This window comes from Ctenopharyngodon idella, chromosome 10 (genome assembly GCF_019924925.1).
Source record: "Ctenopharyngodon idella isolate HZGC_01 chromosome 10, HZGC01, whole genome shotgun sequence".
In the NCBI taxonomy this organism is placed as follows: domain Eukaryota; kingdom Metazoa; phylum Chordata; class Actinopteri; order Cypriniformes; family Xenocyprididae; genus Ctenopharyngodon; species Ctenopharyngodon idella.
The window spans coordinates 44039194-44058644 of NC_067229.1; the positions used below are offsets into that span (position 1 = coordinate 44039194).

Sequence of the window (19451 nt, forward strand, 5' to 3'; positions counted from 1 at the left end):
GAAAGAAAAGAACAGCTTGTATTCGCTCCGGTCGACTGCAGTGATATGAATGTGCATGTGTCTGTCTGCCACAACTCCAGGTGCGCTGGGGAGATAAGGGATCCACTGAAGAAGGAGCCAAACTGGAGAAAGCCAAGAATGCACGGGTGAAGATGCCTGAGCAAGAGTTTGAGTTTCCAACCACACGAACCCTAAACAACGGCATGCGAAAACCCATCTACCCTCAGAAGTGGTACTCGCCAATCAAGGTAGATCTGTTTAAGAAGAGTAACCTCAGGTTTAGTTCATCACAATAACTAAGCAGTTAATAAATGCAATGATGTTTATATATTTGAAATGTCTTACATGTTTAAATCCTTTTTGGGGCCAAAATCCATTTTGTTATGCATCAGCAGATGCTGGTCTAGGCGTAAATCAGATGTTTCATCGCATTTCGATCTGACATCGAATCTCTTAGCCAGTGATATTTGCAAATACCTCAAGACATGCCACGATTCAATTATGATTTGATTAGATTCAGGGGCCTATGACCAAAACACTTGTAATAAAATAATAAAAAAAAAAAAAAATATCGGATATCATTGGCTTAGTGTAGTGAGATAACTAATGAGAACAGTCTGAAAATTATTAAAAATGATTAAATATTTGATGACAGTTCAGTGAGAAACAGTCAAACGAAGTCTTCTAATATGTTATAGATATGTAAAATATACAGGGTTTCTTTTACGTGTTCATCGATACATTATATTGTTAGTCATTTGATGGATTCATATCAATTTATTGTTACACATTAGATGGTGTCTCCACCAGACATTTTTTTTACTTTTTACTTAACCAACAGACTTAAATTAATTCACAAAAAAAATGACAGTATGTATTACTTTTTTTCTTTTTATATAAAATTTTAATTCTTGATTCACCAAGTTTTGCTGGTGAACAGCATTGCATTGCTGGCCAATCAGTGACCAGAACCAAGCCGGCTCTAACCAGCTTGGACCAGAATGAAAGTTCATATTGGTCTAAACTGGCCAGGGATGGCATTGTAAAAGGTATTGAATACCTTTTACAAAGCCAGAAAATGTTGAAATCCCAATATGCTCTCACAAAAGCACATTACACAACAGCTATGGATGACCCAGTACAGTGTCATGCTTACGTTATAGTCATCTGGTGGACAACAAATGACGTGGCCAGCATATGGAAGACTGGAAGGAGCTCAGAAGAAGCGGCGTGCTGTTGTGGTGGCCTCGGCCAGTCCGGGAAGCGGTTCATGCATTGTTTCATAATGTCTCTGTCAGATGGAAGGGGAGGGTTAATTTAAACCAGACGCTGAACTGAGCTGACCCAAGGGAGATGAGCTTTGCAGAGCTGGTCCGTTTCCCAACAAAACAAACTCCTTTTCTCTTTCTCTTCCACCTTCTTTCCTCAGGATTATGTTGGGTGACAGTCCACTCTGAGAGGCAGAAGTTAAACACACATACAGGTTAAAAATTATTAAGAGAAACTTCTGTGTGTTTGACCTACATTCTACAAGAAATTCACTCTCAGTTTAGTCTCCATTGAAGCCCACAACTTTTCAAGAAATGAAGTGAGAGCTTATCCAGGGCAGTGTGTGGCAAATGTTACTAATAACTGTTTGTTTTTTTTAAGACAATTATTTACCTCAGGGAGTTATTGGTGGTTCCAACAGCCAATCCTTTATTGAGCTATACTTGAATGTTTTGTCAAATTGGAGACATTTGTTTACTAAAAAGTAATTCATTTATCTGGCACTCCTAGTCCTCAATATCTATGTGAAAACTATGTGAAAAATCTGTCTTTCTGCTTCATTATAAGCAGTGATATTTACTGCCAAATAAGAAACTTTGAATGTCATTGAATTGAAAATACAAAGTAAAGAAGGTGAGTCAGTCAATTAGATGTTCCAATTTTAGGAAAATGTGTTTCTTTCTAATTGCTGTTCTACCTAACTTATTATATTTCTTTGATTCATACAGGAAATTAGAAAATTAGAAACTTGTCAATTAACAACCTGCATAAAATGAATGTAAATGAAGTACCTTGGTCCTCTGTTTCTTTGAATGGCTCTGAGTAGTCAATTATAGATTACCCTGACAATCATTTTTGCATTGTTGATGAAGTGTATTTTGCAGCTTGAATTTCACACCTGCAAGCTCTGAAGTGTTGATCTTCTTGAACCACTGTTGTGTTTGAATCTTTCAGGGGAAACTGGATGCCCTGTGGGTGTGGCTTAGGAGAGGATATGACCGCGTATCCGTGATGAGACCTCAACCTGGAGAGAAGGTAATAAATAGTGTCATACATAACACAAACACTTCATAAAATTGCTGATATTTTGTCAATGTGTGGCTTACGCATATATATATATATGCGTATATATACAATATATATACAATAAGCACAGCTGAGTGTATATATATATATATATATATATATATATATACACTCAGCTGTGCTTATTACTTAGAAAAACACTACATTAAGAGGCAGAATCTGTTTCCACATAAGGAGGTAATAGTAGGTAATGTCCCAAAAAGCAGACTTCTGGGTTCTTTCAGAATCTGTTCTTGTTAAAAATGTTGCATGCAGATCGTGAGGATCACATGAAAAACATTGTGAGGTATATTGAGGATGAAAGGAGGCCAGCTGTTAGCAATAAGTGCAGTCAGAAACAGAGGCAGAGTGAAGGTACTCAGGACGCTGGCATTGGTTCAAACCAATAGGACCAGTCTGCTAATATTGCTCCTGCCTAAAGGAATGCACCATAGTCTGCTTAAAGCATTAACCACCCTCCCCTTTCCCTCAGAGGAATGCACAGAGGGAAGTTATGGGGTGTCTGATCTGCTGTGGTAAATAGAACAAAAACGCTGGGCAGAAATCAGATGGCCTTTAAAATGAAAGCAGTTGGACTTCTTTGCATCTTCACAGGGAAACAAGAGCTTCTGTTGACTCTTTAAAGCAATATTAAACTGCACTGAACTATATAACACAAAACCGTACTAAATTTATCTCACGAATGCTGTCTTTATAATTCAGAGCCATACTGTGGGGAAAAAAACTGATTTCAAACAAGTAGAAACTCTTAAAGGGGTCATAAGAAATCAAATTTTCCTTGATCTTTTAAAATAAGAGTTTGATGTACTAAAAGCATGCTTTGAATAGTAATAGTGCAAAAACAGCTTATTCTGCCGTTATTCTGCCTACAGAACATTTTAATATATGCTGCAGTTCAAAAGTTTGTGGTTGATAAGATTTTTTAATGTTTTTTAAAAAAGGCTATTACGCTCACCAAGGCTGCATTTATTTGATCAAAAACACAGTAAAAAAACAGTAATATTGTGAACTATCATTACAATTTAAAATATTTACTATTTTAATATATATAAAATGTAATTTATTCCTGTGATGGCAAAGCTTAATTTTTAGAATCATTACTCCAGTCAGGAAAATGTCATGCATTTTTTGTCAAGATTCTTTAATGAATATAAAGTTCAAAAGAACAGCATTTATTTGAAATAGAAATATTTTGTACCTTTATAAATGTTTTACTGTAACTTTTGATCAATTTAATATGGAAGCTTGTTTCCACCAATGAATAAAAAATAATAAAGGTAATTCTGACTTTTTAACTCACAATTTGGACTTGCGAGTTGCGAGTTTATATAGTCAGAATTGCAAGATATAAAGTCGCAATTGCATGTTATATATAAACTCGCAATTGCGAGTTATAAAGTCAGAATTCTGAGATATAAATTTTTTTTCCCCCTCCGAATTGGACTTTATAAATCGCAATTGCGAGTTCTCACAATTCTAAGAATCGTGAGAAAAAATCAGAATTGCGAGATGTAAACTCGCAATTGAAAGAAAAAAAAGTCAGAATTGTGAGATAAAAAGTCGCAGTTATCTTTTACATTGTTTTATTCCCTGGCGGAAACAAGCTTCCATAATTTAATGTGTCCTCTGGGAATCAAAGTATTCATTTCTTTAAAAAAAAAAACACACACCCAAGTATAAAATTTATATAAAAGTTTTTATTAATGAATTTACTTTTTTTTTTTTTTTTTTTTTTTACTCTCTAGGGTCGCTGTATGAAATTTACCCGTGTGAAATCCTGCCCACCTCCTCGATACCCGCTTTACAACAACCCCTCAAGCCACATCTACAGCCTCCCCCATAGCAGATGCCCTCCTGTCCCACAGGGCACCCTGCCGCCCACCCCACGCTGCTCCGCCCACTCTCCAACCACCACCCTGCCCCCTTTGCCATCAACCCCACCCCCAACATCTATAACCCCTCCCCCTTACACACCACCTCCAACCAGAGCTCTTCCTCCTACCTGTCTGAGCATCAATGTGACTCTGCCTCCTTCTCCTCCCACACCTCCACCACCAACAAGCTTCCTACCGCCCTCATCACCCAGCACCATGCCTCCGCCCCCTCAGGCAGCGCCGCCAGGACGAGCCCCGCCCCCTTCTCGTCCACCTCCGCGCCCAGGCCCTGAAGAACCACAGTTCTACCAGGACTGAGTAGATCTAAGAGATTTGCACAAAAAAAACTGCTGGTTATGCTGGTGCAAAAATTAACACCTACATTTTCCAGGCATGATTATTACAAATGGCAATGGCTGTACAGATGGCAGTGACTGTATTGCACACTTCATTCTGATTGGATGACAAACATTCGGAGGTGCCAGTTTTCTAAAACTGCACATCTATGAAGTAGTTCTAGGTTTGTTGACTTTGAGTATCACCTTGCCATGTTCTTTATTATGAATTGTTTTGTTTCAAATTAACAGAACGCCAAAGAGAATCAGAACAAAAAGACCAGGAAGAGAAACTGACGAAGAAAATTGGATACAAATTATAAACATTTGAAAAAACAGAATAACTGATGATAGACCAGTCTTCTTTGTTAGTAAAAATGATTCTGTAAATTATTCACATTGTATCATTATTAGCATCTTAATTAGCTTTGCAGACACATTAGAAAAGGTCGAAAGAGAAGCATCAGTATTACAGATCCTGTTGTACTTGAGAGATCATGTTCAGCCTTGATGCCTTTTGAATAGGACAGGAAAACATCTGCAGGATAAAATATTCCAGTGACTTCAAAAATAGAAGGGAACATTGACAAAAACTGAACCCAGACAAAAATTAACATGTTGGAGCCATAAATTCCCCAGGGAATTTCCAATGGGAGTTCAGAAAAGCAGTTTTGGATTCAAGTAAAATATGATCTGTGTTAACAATATTTGAAAAGACTTCTCACATTCTACAAGATAAATTACACAGTCATACCTCATATGTCAATTTTGAGATTTGGGGGTATTTTTACTTACATACACCAAACTTTAGTTTTATTCCAATCTATATTCTGAAGGTTTTCACAGATCCTATATCATTGATCTGATTTATATGACATTTTATTCCTAAAAACATGGTGAAAATGTTTTTTTTTTTCTGGCTGTTGACAGTATTTTTTTCTGATTTATTGAATGATAAAAAGAGTTTTCTAAAATACCCCCAGTAAAAGCCTTTAATATGTCAGAATTTTAAAGTTTTGAATATTTCTGTTCTGAAAATGTATGCAAATTAGTGCATAATTAATTAGATAGTAGCTTATTTGTAATACAAACAATTCTCTCAATGTACTGTGATTAACCAAATGGGGAAGTATGCTGATATCTATCAGTTAAACAGTTGTACCCTATTCACTTGTGGTGTCTTGCCTTAAAGGGTTAGTTCACCCAAAAATTAAAATTCTGCCATTAATGTCGTTCCAAACCTGTACGACCTTCATTAATCTTCGGAACACAAATTAAGATAGTTTTGATGAAATCTGTGAGCTATCTGGCCTCCGATAGACTGCAACATTATTCCCACTTTCCAGGCCCAGAAAGATAGTAAAGACAGGATTAAAGGATTAGTTCATTTTGAAATGAAAATTAGCCCAAGCTTTACTCACCCTCAAGCCATCCTAGGTGTATATGACTTTCTTCTTTCTTCAATACGGAAGGCGGTCTGATGGAAGCTACATATTTTACTTCATAACTTGTTTAAATATGGATATATTTTTTTACACAAATGCATCGCTTCGCTTCAGAAGGCCTTTATTAACCCCCTGGAGCTGTGTGGAGTGCATATTTATGATGGATGGATGTAGATAGAAGAGCTTTCTTCAGCTCATATTCATTGATCCTATCACTGCCATTATAAAGCTCAGATGCGTCCGGATATTAATATTTCTGTGATTATGTTCATCAGAAAGAAGATAGTCATATACACCTAGGATGGCTTGAGGGTGAGTAAAGCTTGAGCTAATTTTCATTTCAAAGTGAACTAATCCTATAATGTTATGAAGTGACAAGAATACTTTGTGCGTGAAAAACAAACAAAAATAACGATTTTATTTAACAATTTCTTCTCTTCCGTGTCAGTCTCTTAAGCAGTTGACATAGTAAACACAGTGCAGCACTTCCGTGTTCTACATTGTTAATGTGAGCACCACAACGCATACGTGTGCTGTTGACGCAGGAGCCAACCAATAATGAGTCGCTGTTCTGATGTAATTTAATTTGTGTTCCGAAGATAAACGAAGGTCTTACAGCTTTGGAGCGACATGAGGGTGAGTAATTAATGACAGAATTTTAATTTTTGGGTGAACTAACTAATTTAAGTTTCTACATACATCTGCCACAAAGATATGAGTTTATGTGCTTGTTGAAGAATTGGACAACCATTGTAGTCCTTATTTAACATAGGAAAGTTTCTTCAAGTTAACCACAGGCTAAATTTGACTCATAAATTGAAAACAGCTACTCTTAGAACCCACTATCTTTCCAGGTTAGCCTACAGATTGACGTCATGACCAAACAGCTCTATTCCAAAGGAAATTGTAACACTCACCTGAAAAATGAATGCGGTTGACATTTCAGTGTTACGATCTGTTTGAATGTTTGAGGAACAATGCAGGCTTTTATTTTGTATATATGGATGCTTTCCAAACAGCTGTGCTAAGAATATATCAATATTCATGAGTAAAATTCATGAGGTGCTTAATGATCTTTAATTTAAAATGTTGTCTTTTGTTCTGTTGTTTGCCAGTGATGCATTTAAAGGGATAGTTCACTGAAAAGTGATAATTCTGTCACCATTTACTCACCCTCATGTCACTCCAAACTCATTTGACTCGCTTTCTTCTGTAGAACACAAATGGAGGATGTCCGGGATGCTCTTTTCCATAAATTTCATACATTTTCCAGTATATTCTGTGAAAGAAAATCATACAAGTTTGAAACATTATGATAGTGAGTAAACGATCACAGACTTTTTAATAATTCTGCAAACTATTCATTCAAGCATATGGCAGCATTAGATTTTTGCAGTTTGAACTGTTTTTTTTTTTTTTTAACTTCAGTGTTTTTTCTCATGCTGGGTTGAAAGTTTGTGCTTGAGCTGTTGCAGATGTTCAGTGTGTGTCAGGCAATTATTTGTAAACGAAGAGCATGTTTTTTACACGCTTCAATTAAATGTTGGAATTTGTAATTCTGCGTCTTACATTTGGGTCAGCATAATTTATATAGGCTAACAAGAATTTCAGCAAAATAGATTGTTTTGAATGGCTTTTGTTGAGTATAACAATTATGAGCATCCACACTGTTGATAAAGGAAACACTGAACATGAGCCATGAGTCACATGTCCTTCTTACAGGGCTGGACTGGGACAACATTTCAGTCCGGGAAATCTTACACTCATCCAGGCTATTCCATACACCCATAACAAATTTTGAAACCATGGACAACCCTATTTTATTTATAGCCATCACATAAAAAAAGACCTAAATCCTTAGGCTGGGGCCATGCCAAATAATTAAAGGTTTCTCTTGAACTGCACCTTTACCTCTGTCACTTCCCCCTATGATGAACAGAACTGTCTGCACCTTGTCAAGTCAAGTCAAGTCACCTTTATTTATATAGCGCTTTTTACAATGTAGATTGTGTCAAAGCAGCTTTACATTGATAACTGGTACATTGTTTGGCTGCACAACAACTCTTAAAGAATAGTGTCAATGCAGGCAGATCAAAGCACTGTTGAATATCAAATGTCAAGTCAAATGTCAAGTGTCCCCAACTAAGCAAGCCAGAGGCGACAGCGGCAAGGAACCCAAACTCCATCAGGTGACATTAGGTGGCAGACAAGTGGCAAATTGGTGTTAAAATGGAGAAAAAAACCTTGGGAGAAACCAGGCTTAGTCGGGGTGCCAGTTCTCCTCTGGCCAACAGTGCTTTGTTACAATTCAGGTTGCTATCATAAGTCCAATAGGATCGCAACATTAAAAGTATTTATTTCAGTTCCATCCAATTGAGGATCGTATTGAGGATCACGCCGGTATGGACGGTTGTTGAGAAACTGTGTCGTGGCTGTCGTGTCACTGAGGCCCTCACAGTGGATGATCTAGTTGACTCAATCTCTGCTGATACTTCAGGGCTGCGTTGTGGTCGTGTCAAGGTGCAGGTCCTTGGTCTCACCTGGATACGGCCCGGATCCGGTTGACTACAGTGAACCTCGGGATAAACAGAAAGACTAATATTAGCGTAGATGCCATTCTTCTTCTGATGTAACGAGTACATCAGGTGTTATAGGAAGTGTTCCCGGTTCCGGCTGACCTAATTTATGCAGCCTAATAATCCTTTAACAGATCTGAAAATATAAATTGGTAATGTGTTATGTGTATGCCAGGTTAAAGAAATGCGTTTTTAGTCTAGATTTAAACTGACAGAGTGTGTCTGCTTCCGAACAATGCTAGGAAGATTGTTCCAGAGTTTAGGTGCCAAGGTGGTTTAGGTGGTTTTTGTTGCAAAAACCACCTCATTGTAATTTGTTTGCACATAATCTTAATTTATTTTAAATTCTAAATACATTAGAATCTATCGTTGTTTTTATATCTTACAATGACTTAAAGGATTAGTTCACTTTCAAATGAAAATTAGCCCAAGCTTTACTCACCCTCAAGCCATCTTAGGTGTATATGACTTTCTTCTTCTTTCTGATGAACACAATTAGAGATATATTTAAAAATATCCTGACGCATCCGAGCTTTATAATGGCAGTGAACGGGACCAACAAGTATGAGCTGAAGAAAGTGCTTCCATCCACATCCATCCATCATAAACGTCCTCCACACGGCTCCGGGGGGTTAATGAAGGCCTTCTGAAGGGAAGCGATGCGTTCGTGTAAGAAAAATATCCATATTTAACAAGTTATGAAGTAAAATACAGCTTCTGCCAGACCGACTTCCGTATTCAACATACGAAGTAAGTGTAAAACTCTCGCAGCTCAAAATGCTTTCGCTACGTCCTACGCCTTCCCTATTCAACTTATGAAAAAAGCTTAACTGATGCGGCGCCAGTTCAGTTTTTTTGTAAGTTGAATATGGAAGGCAGTCTGGCAGAAGCTAGATACTTTCCTAGAATTTTGGTTCTAGCCCTTACGGTTCAAAAGTTATGCCGCGTTCCAGGCAGCCCGTAACCCGTGTTTTTCCAACCCTCTACCCGTGAAAGTGCACTGGAACGGCAGTCAAACCTGTGACTTCCCACCCGTGAACTCGTACTAGATCGATGTACCCCCAGTTCCACGCTCTGACGTCACATAACCCGCGAAACAACAATGGCAGCCCTTGGATGCGGTGTTTATGCAAGTGCACGGTAAAATAACATAAAATCAAAGGTATAGCAGCTTCTCTTGCCTTATGCGCCGTTTTTCCTCCTCCGTTTCCCTCAAATAAGCAAGGAGTAAGCACCTTTGGCGATAGAAATAATTGTAAATGAGCATAAGCCCCGTATGGTCCATCATGCTGGTTTGTTTACACTCAGGCAGTTTGGCGTGACTTGCCTGGAACGCTACAAAGTCGTGAGTCGTGGTTTGAAGTCGTGACTTACGGGCTCAAAAACCTGCCTGGAACGCAGCATTATTAGCACAAACGTGAGTGCAAATTTGGACAGTTGGTGGCGCTAGAGGGATTGAGTTAGAGACTCAAATTTGCTCTGGCGACAGTTCAGACTGTCCTCTATCTGTGTGCAAAATCTCATAACTTTCCCGCAAGTGGTCCTATTGGCTGTCATGGACTTCCAGAGTGGAAATGGAAGAAGAAGAATAATAGGAACACCAACGGATATTGCCTATGCACCTTCAGTGCTTGGCCCCTAAAAATTCTAAATTGTCTAAATGTAAAAATTAGTACAATAATAACTACATAATGACAATATCTTCATAGAAAAATAATAATAATGAATGTTATTGCATTATTATGACTCATATCTTTGTGTTGTTGTTTGCCCTATAGCTCCCAAATTACTAATGTAACTTTACAATAGATAATAATGATTAACATATAGTATTTTAGTTTAACATATAGTATTTAACTGACGATAGCAATGGTATGCTACTGCTAACATTTGCTAGCAGTTTAATCCTTAGCTAAGTTAACGAAGACAAAACTATTTACAGATGGCTAGAGTCCCTCTGTTTGAAACCGTTTGGCGGAGGTGCGGCGCGCACGTGAGCCGAATTGTAGCGTTGCCACAGTCAACACTATCCGATTCATGATTTATTATTGATTTATTATGTAATGCCGAATTCGCAAATGGATCAATACAGTACATTGGCAAACAAAGGCAGCGGGCCAAATTCTCCCGGTGCTCTCGATGGCCAGTCCGGGCCTGCCTTCATATGCAAATTTACAGAACTGGTGCTGAATGGCTTTATGAAAAGTGATCAGCTCATCCTTTGTAGTGATTAGCAGCACACTTATGGTTTACGGATTTACATTTGAATGTTACTTCTAGAGTGTTCCTACACAGAAAATATAGGTTAATTCATATCCCTCCTTTGAGACCAGCCACTCCTCAAGGCTCTACAAGTCCATAATCAACATGAAATTAAAATGAATCCTTGTGTTCCTGGTCTAATTGCACATAAATCATCAGTGTAAGTTATTCAAATGAAAATGAATCTTTGTTCACAACCGTTCTTCAAAATGCAGTAAGTTTCTCTGAAACAAGCATTTAGGTCACTTAAGCTGAAGCCAAATAGCTATTCATTATTTTAGGCTGCTTCTGCAATTTAATGCTGGTTATTGTTACAAAGATTATAGCAATAATTACAAATATTGAACAATAGATCAGCATTTCAGTGTTACAATCTGGCTGAATGTTTATTTCTCATTTTGTATATATTGATGCTTTCCAAACAGATGTGCTAAGAATGGATCAATAATATTCATGATCAAAACATCATGAAAAAAAAATCATTCTTTTATTTCAAATGTCTTCTTTTGTTCTGTTTGCCAGTGATGCATTTAAATGGATAGTTCACTAAAAAAAGTGAAAATTCTGTCATCATTTACTCACCCTCATGAGTAAATGAAATAATTACAAATATTGAACAATAGATTAGGAAAAAGCAGCATTACCACTGAAAATGTGGAGATGCACTGCTCTGGTCCAAATCATCTTCAAAAGTGGGCATGAAAAATCACATTCATTCTGGTTCCATTTATGCTTCTTTCCATTGCATTTCCTGTTTCTATCAGAGGTGTCATAATGCAGAAGTAAACTGGGTTACAAATGCAGTTTCATGGTGATTTTAAAGCATTGAGGGTTCTCCTCCAAGTAATTATGTTTTTAAAATGTAAGACTTGCATTAGCAGGCATCCGCAAGTGCACTATTTACAAACCCCGTCTCACTCAATTTACAAAAAATATGCTCGCATTCTCTTACTTGTAAGACAAATAGACTTTGATGAAGCATTCAAGCAACGTGGCAGTGGTTTCTGGCTCTCTGAATACCTTTTGTCCCTGTCACAAAGGCTTTGCAGCCCTGTTTGTTGATTTATTTTATGTGAGAATTGTCTCAGTGGCAGACAGACCCACAGTCCTGTGGCTAATGACATCAGCTCTCGGCTCTCAAGAGCCTAGCGTAGTAAATACCTAAGATGAGGATAAAGGATTTAATCTCACGCTGAAGTGTGGCAGACTGACCTGTCAAAAAGACTTCACGGTTGCTTTGGTTCTAACAGCTGTATTTGATTCCTGGTCACACCCTACTGAAAAGGCCGTAAACATTTCAAGAGGTTTGTATTACTTCCCACATCAGCAGAATAAAGGGATTCTCATGGAACTGTTTTCAGCTTCCCCACTTTTTTTTTAACTGATGACATTTGCATTTAAGAACAACACAGGTTTGCATTGAAAACGGCCTAAAACCATAACCTTTTGCCACACCTGGCAATTGCTGGTGACTTGAGAAAATTTACCGGCCATGACTGCACAATTTTAGATAACAGTGAAAATCCACAATTTTCTATTCCAATTTTGATACCACAGCTAAACCAGCTTAATATCCATTTAAAAATGATTAAAGACAAGTAAACAGTCAGTATAATCAAATTACAAGCAATAGCACAAATAAAGACAATAGAACAATGATCTGAAATAAACAGTCCTATTCAGGTAGGTCTAACGATAGTTTTCAGGTACAGAAATTAAGTAAAAAATAGCGTTTCCTTTATATCAAAGCGGTTAAGCTCGGCAAAGCTGCAGTTTCCTCCTAATCTACTCCATACCGCTTTAAAATATAGCATTCTATACAGAATTCAAATGGATCCGATTCGTTACCTGGTCTGTGTTGACTGTGCTATCGTGTCTCCGAGTCTGGACCGGAGCAGACTGTGCACGCGCTGCGGCGGTTCGCATAAAACCAGGACTGCGTTCAGCCCCGACAAAACATTGCAAAACGTTTTTTTAAACGGAAACGGAGGTGCGTTGAACACCCTGTTCTGATGAGTTGCAACTATGGCAGCTGAGAAGGCCATTCTTTGTGTTCTTTTTGAAGAATTGATATGCTATATTTTTACTATAAAACTCTTACGACAAACGTGTCTTCTAATATCTTCAATTGTTGCGTATACCAAGCTGCAGCGGTCACATTTGTAAACAACTTTACTTAGCATTAGCCGTTACGCTTTTTTGGCTAAAGCTTGCAGGCTTGCCTTCCAGTGGCTTTGTCTCAAACCCTGTTGCACACTGTTTCCAGGAAACATATCGTTCAACCCGGAAACCGTAGCAAAACGTTGCGCACCGGTTTGAGCTTGAACGTGCCCCAGACTTCATTTGCCCCAATAGAAAGCATATTTACAATGTCTGAATCGTTTCCTATCCCCTATATAGTGCACTGTGTGCCATTCACCATGTAGAAAATAGTAAATGTGTGAACAAGTGACCGATTTTAGCCGCAGATTCAGCGTCTATTTATAATGTAGGGGGTGGGACGCTTCAGATTCTAAAGAGCATTTGATTGGACAGAAAATCTGATGAGAAGCTTAAGTGCAGAGTAATATCGTCAATATCATTGATCCATATTGGCGGAAGTGAGAGACTGTAAGTTTTGAATGCTTATATCTTCTAAATGCCATTTTTTCATTGTATTGGAGCTTATAGATAACAGTAAGGCTAACATATTCATACTAAAAGCCAAAACAAAAAACTGGGGACTTTAAATTTTAGTGACGATGCCGCACTGGCCCGTCTACTGTTCTGAGCGTCTTTCACGTTTGTTCACATTAATATTCTCACGACATCATATTGTTAGAATTCATAAAAATGTTACCGGCCAACTGGCGATTAAAGGTGCAATATATGCAATAACTTTGTCCGCTAGAGGTCGCTAGAGGCCTATTCAAAACAAAGGCGTAGCTTGATGACACCAAGTTTGAGCGTGGAATCTTGGGACATGTGGTCTTCACCTCAACGGACGGTGCAAAAGAATAGGGATAGGACTCGGGAAGAAATCATGTTCATGGATGCGATTATTAACGTTATTGTAGTATGAAGCAGAGCAGGACCGAGTGTTGTGGGAGCTGAACGAGGCCGCTGGAGCGATTGCGCAACACACGCCTCACGAGCAGCAGAACTTTTATTATGCCACAGTCGCCGGCGCTGCTTCTTCTTTTCCGGTCATGAGTATGAGGTAACACAGCTCTGTTTATCATATTAGATACATTTGAGTGTTTTGAAAATGATGTTATAAGGTTGCGTTCGCTCGGCGGCTGCTGTGAGACACTTGTTTGAGACACACTGCAGTAAGCTAGATCAATTTTAGAATATATTAAATGCTGGATGGCTTGTGTTAGTAAATGGCATGCAATTAATTTGAAAACGTATTGTATGATGGAGAAAAATGTCTATTACTGTTACTAAAAATAAAGCTGCATCTGATTATGCTATGTTAGCTACTTGACAAAGTAGTGTTTTTCTCTGAGGCATGGTAAAGCATGGTATTCACAAAAAAATCAAGAAAATTAGTTTTAAACAATAAGACTAAACGTGTTGAGCTATGTAACAATTGGTTTTCTGTCTATAAATATATCAAAACAGTTGTTCCCTTGTCTATTAAAAAGTGTAATATATAAAAGTGTCTTTGGTGTTTCCATGGTTTCTACAAAATAAAACCGGAAACCGAGGGTAACGCGGGTATGACGCAATTGACAGGCGATTCCTCACACGTCCCGGAGCCTTGGTTAAAATTGCAATTTTCTCACGATTTACAAATAGTTGGAAACATTTGGGATATTGTAAGTACTCAAGTGAACAAAATATATAACACTGGCCTAGTGGTTTTTGGATATTTTACTGCAAAAATATTACATATTGCACCTTTAACAGTTTCACATACTCACCAACGGCGATTTTTAATCGCATTTGGCGCTGGCGTTATTGGACTTGGATTTTCACACTGGACTATAAAACAGGCTAAACTTTTACAGACTTGCATTGAATCATATCTAGCATAGCAAACCTCAGAAACATGCTAAACACCTTAGCAACTGTACAGCAACATGCTAAAACCACTAGAATGCCTTAGCAATTATATAGCACCACACACACACAAATCTACTCAGAACACCTTAGCAACATGCTAAAACCACTCAGAACATTAACAACATAGCAAACAGGTTGAAACCCACCTCAGAAACAGGGGGGAAAAAACATTCAGAACACCAACCAATGTTGTTACTGTAAAACAAACAAACAAAAAAAAATTATATGTATATATATATAAAATATATTTTTTTTATAAAGTTGAAACAAAACAAAAACTAATTATTAGATTAAAACTTAACTTAAAAAGTGAAAATTTGAAATGATGCACTCTAAACTGAAATAAAATATTTAAGTACTAAAACTACTAAAACAAATAGAAATAAATTAAAGCTAAATATAAATATTTTATTTAATAAAGATTTAATATTTAAAGAAAAACTAATAAAAATAAAAGCACACAATTTCTAAAACAGACTAAAAATAAAAATAAAACTGAAAACAAAAAATAAAAATCAATTCAAGATATAAATAAATACAATATGAGTATATATAAATAATACTAAAATATCAATGTTAGCAAGGTCCTGGCAAACAACCAAACACCCTAACGTCTTGTTGAAAATGAGCAAATCTAGGTTTGTAAGCTTGTAAACAGGGTTGTTTTTTTATGTATTGATTGTTATTATTAATAGAGGGAGTACTAATGATGATTAATGCTTGTTTATTGCAGGATCATGACTATAATAAATTGCCGTGACCTTTTAATTTTTGTCTTTAGACCATGATACTCAGAGCTACATAAAGCAGGAGACAAAGCACGACTGGATTTGAAATGCGAGTGCGGGTGGAAAATTCCACTGCTTGTGTTTCTCAAATGTGCAAACATTCACAAGGACAACTGGCCACAAAACGAGCTGGGAAACTATTAAAAGTGTTACGTGTCACACAAGAGATGAGAAACGAAGGAATTTGATTTCTTTTTGAATGCCAAATGTGCATAATAAATGAAAAAAAGAAATCAAATATTTGCATACAACCTAAACACACAAGTCAAGGGAAGACAAAAGTTTTACATTACAAATGAATATTTCATTTGGTTTAAAAGGGCTTAAGCTAAGCTTATGAAAACTCCTGTTTGATGCAACGCAGTGCACTTGAAACTGAAGATACTTCTCTGAATCTACAGAAGAGAATAAAACAAAGGGATTCTTGTCTTATATTTGTGGGTATGTTTACATGTCAAGGGTGTACTAAAAATGGAAAAGTTTCTCCTTTGCATTTTTCACATACAGACAGACATTGTCAAAACAATCCCCTTTATCACAGAGAACAGCGAAAACAATTAAAAATGCTGTATTATGCTGTCAGACCAGTAGTTGGCGATGTCACTTTGTAAAGAAACACTACACGCCTATAGATAGTATGACGTCACCGTTTTCACAAATTTGTGTTTTTGTAGTTTACACAAAGAGATGATAAATGTATTGCTTTCAAAAACTTGCACTTTGAAAACCTATTTTCAAAAGTTTGTGTTTTCAGGACACCAAAATGGCGTTGTAGTGTAAATAAACGGCCAAAACGCATAAAAAGTTTTACGTTTTTAGTTGAAAAGGGTGTTGTGTAAACAGCTCCTCAGTCTTGTGTGTAATTTCTGATACTCGTGCTATTTAAAGAGGCTGTTTAAACAACAGTTTTCAAAAGAAAAAAAACGCAAACTTTTGAAAACGGGTTGCAAGTTTTTGAAAATGACACCTTTATCGTCTCCGTGTAAACTACAAAAACACAAATTTGTGAAAACAGTGAGTCATGCACATCAAGTGTTCAGTCTATATGCGTGTAGCGTTTCTTTACAAAGTGACATCGCCAACTACTGGCCTGGCATGAATAATACAGCATTTTTAATCGTTTTTGATGTGAACGGGGATCATTTTGAGAACATTGATGTCTGTATGCAAAAAAAAAAAAAAAAAGAAAAACTTTTCCGGTTTTAGTACATGTCGTGTAAACTTAGCCTCACTCTTACAGACACATGGAGAAAAATATATTGGAGCCTGGTGGATTTACATCAAACAGAGAATATGTGGCCATTCTGCCTTGAAACATATTAGAGTAGGTGTTAAAACTCTTAGCTTTAAAAGCAAATGCGTTTTGATGATTCTATTTCTTCTGGTGTTTTCTAAGGACAGTGATCAATTAAAGGTGAAGATTAGTATATGAAATCAATCTGTAGGCGGCTCATACTGTGGTTCTGTCCTAGAAATCCCTTCAAGAAACTTCAAAAGATGTGAAGAACTTATGAAGTTCTTGAGCTCTTCAAAAGGAGTGGAATCTGCCAACAGTCTCTAGCTGGAACCGGCCAATAGCAGCATACTGGCTGTTATTTCAATACCTGCTGCTTCATGGCTCAATGTCATTTCTAGATAAAACTCCTTGTCCTGTAATTCATCAATGAAAGATAAATTAACATCCTGTCAGACACTTGAGAATACATTTATCGCACCTTTCCAAGTGTGAATTAAATAAAAAGAGCAGCTGGTACTTTCACCTCAGGTGAAGCAAAACATGTTTCAACATTCTCCATAAAAAATCCATTAATGAATTTTTGATAGACATGGCTCTTGATGTTGATCCTCAAATGCAAAACACACACACACACACACACACACACACACACACACACAAAATGATGTATATATGTTTGTGTGTGTGTCCAATAAATTATGAATTTTTGATAGACAGCAGCAATAAACAGGCAAAGTGTTTCGACACTTCAGCCTTTAAGTCCTGCAGGTGTTCAAATGATGGCTAATATTAAGTTATGAAGGAACAGTCAAAGAGAAGACATTTTAACAAAGTCTTTATCATGTAAGGAATACACAGTGAATATACAGCAGATTGTTATATAGCAAAACTAGTATATCCACGACTACAGATTGTAAAAGTGCTTCAATGTTTTCACCACACCAAATGGTGTGGATGTGACCGTCAGTTACTTACAGTCCATTCCAGCCCTGCTTAGAAACGTCTACAGTACCTTAGGTTCAAGAAAAGCACAATATCAGCAAACAAACATGATTCTTCAGCCATTTTTACCTATATAAGGCCTCAACACAATTCTGTCACAAGGTTCTGGATATTCAGCCTGCTTTGAGACTCAAAAAGGTAGTTAGTACTAAAAAAAAAAGCTTAAACCTTTGAAAAGTCTCATCAGCTGCTCCCTTATACAAAAATACTAGTAAACAGAGAGCAAAGGTGAAGTCACATTTAACGTTGCACGGCAAAATTTCACAGGTGAATTCCAGTCATTTCAATAGGAATCCTTGTGATGGAGAGTTTTGCGTGAGGGTGAAAAAGTCCCCCATGCAGATTTTGCTTTTGTTAAAGGTGGTCATGCAAATTTGCAGCACCAACCACCAGAAAGTTTCTTGGTTTAAAAGTGACTTCTATTTAAGCAGCGCTTCATACATCGCTACACTACTGACAATGGAACTTTTTTGCCTGCAAAATTTTGGCTATATTTCGCTAATGTGACCACACCTTAAACTTCCTTCATTTTCACATTTCACGTCCTTTTAATACTGGACTCAATGTAAAAGTAAGAAATAATTTACTATATATGATAAAAAAAAGCTTGTATAAACCATTACAAAGAGTGTCAAAAAAGAAATGGATGAATACATGTGGATTATAGACCTCTATATCATAATCAAAAGATGAAATCGCTCTCTACATGTCTGGTGGTGTGATACACAGGCAGAACATTGTAGTGAAGCTGAGCTAAAGTGCTGTGGAAATACCAGATGAGGCGTCACGGGGGCTGAGGTATGACCAGCACTGGAGCGGCAAGACAGGGCGACTGCAACATTGTCAAACATTAAGGCTTTCCCAAGGGGCCCCGAGGTTGGAATGGGGCTGCCAGGAAGGGGTCCATCACTGCTCGAACACCTACTGTCCAGGAGTGAAGGGGTCCGACGGGGACGGAGCTCACGGCTGCCTGCTGGCCCACGCTGGAGACCACGCGGTGGGCGGCAATGGGCTGCTGGGGCATTGGAGCCTCGGCGCAATACGGAAACCGGATTTGACTGTGTACGGGTGGATGGGGCAGGATGGGCTCGTTGCCATTCGAGCACCTAACAAGATGTTGTGGATCGTTCTTTCTGCAGAAGGGCGCCTGGAGGAAGATGTCAGGCTGCGTATGGGCTCGTTGAATTTGGGGAAATGGAGCGCTGGTGAAGATGTCCCTATCGTCTCGCCCACATCCAGGGAATGGGGCATTTGAGAAAACATCTGGAGAGGACGATGGCGAGAGTTTGAGAGCAATAGTGTTGAGGAGCTTAGAGTCCAGCAGCAGAAGCTTTGAGCCACTGCATGCGTGCAGAACCTCTTCTTCTTCTGCAGGAACCTCTGAGCTCTGGATGTTACTGGCTCCCAATGCAGAAACGTAGCCGTTCACATTAGGCAGATCATCTGCAAAAGAATAAGAGCACAGCAAAATAAAGGCGAGAACTAGTGCTTTTATTCTATAAAATAAAGGTAAATTTACTGTAAAAA

General features: G+C 37.8%; 2 protein-coding genes and 1 long non-coding RNA gene across 11 annotated transcripts in view; 1 reads left to right on the forward strand and 2 right to left on the reverse strand.

Annotated features, from left to right (window-relative positions):
- The window catches only part of antxr1b (ANTXR cell adhesion molecule 1b), a 30677-nt gene extending 22973 nt beyond the window's left edge, over positions 1–7704 (forward strand). For both annotated transcript variants that reach the window (XM_051910752.1, XM_051910753.1), the window contains exons 16-18: positions 81–248; positions 2224–2304; positions 4101–7704. In XM_051910752.1, the coding sequence (XP_051766712.1) occupies positions 81–248; positions 2224–2304; positions 4101–4547 (696 nt within the window). In that variant the 3' untranslated portion in view covers positions 4548–7704. The remainder of the gene's footprint in view (positions 1–80; positions 249–2223; positions 2305–4100) is intronic.
- LOC127521488 (uncharacterized) lies at positions 119–4495 on the reverse strand. 2 transcript variants are annotated; one of them, XR_007932378.1, is made up of 3 exons: positions 4358–4495; positions 346–2293; positions 119–254 (listed from the first exon to the last, which is right to left on the reverse strand). It is a non-coding gene; the product is annotated as an uncharacterized LOC127521488 (long non-coding RNA). The 2 variants fall into 2 exon arrangements; XR_007932377.1 differs by lacking the exon at positions 4358–4495 and adding an exon at positions 2500–4062.
- A 7293-nt stretch (positions 7705–14997) lies between the features above and the next one.
- aak1b (AP2 associated kinase 1b) overlaps positions 14998–19451 on the reverse strand; it is a 43988-nt gene continuing 39534 nt past the window's right edge. For 6 of the 7 annotated variants that reach the window (XM_051909104.1, XM_051909101.1, XM_051909106.1 and 3 more), the window contains one exon: positions 17741–19367. In XM_051909104.1, the coding sequence (XP_051765064.1) occupies positions 18775–19367 (593 nt within the window). In that variant the 3' untranslated portion in view covers positions 17741–18774. Of the gene's footprint in view, positions 15093–17740; positions 19368–19451 lie in introns of those variants that run through there. The other variant, XM_051909108.1, reaches the window with a different exon arrangement.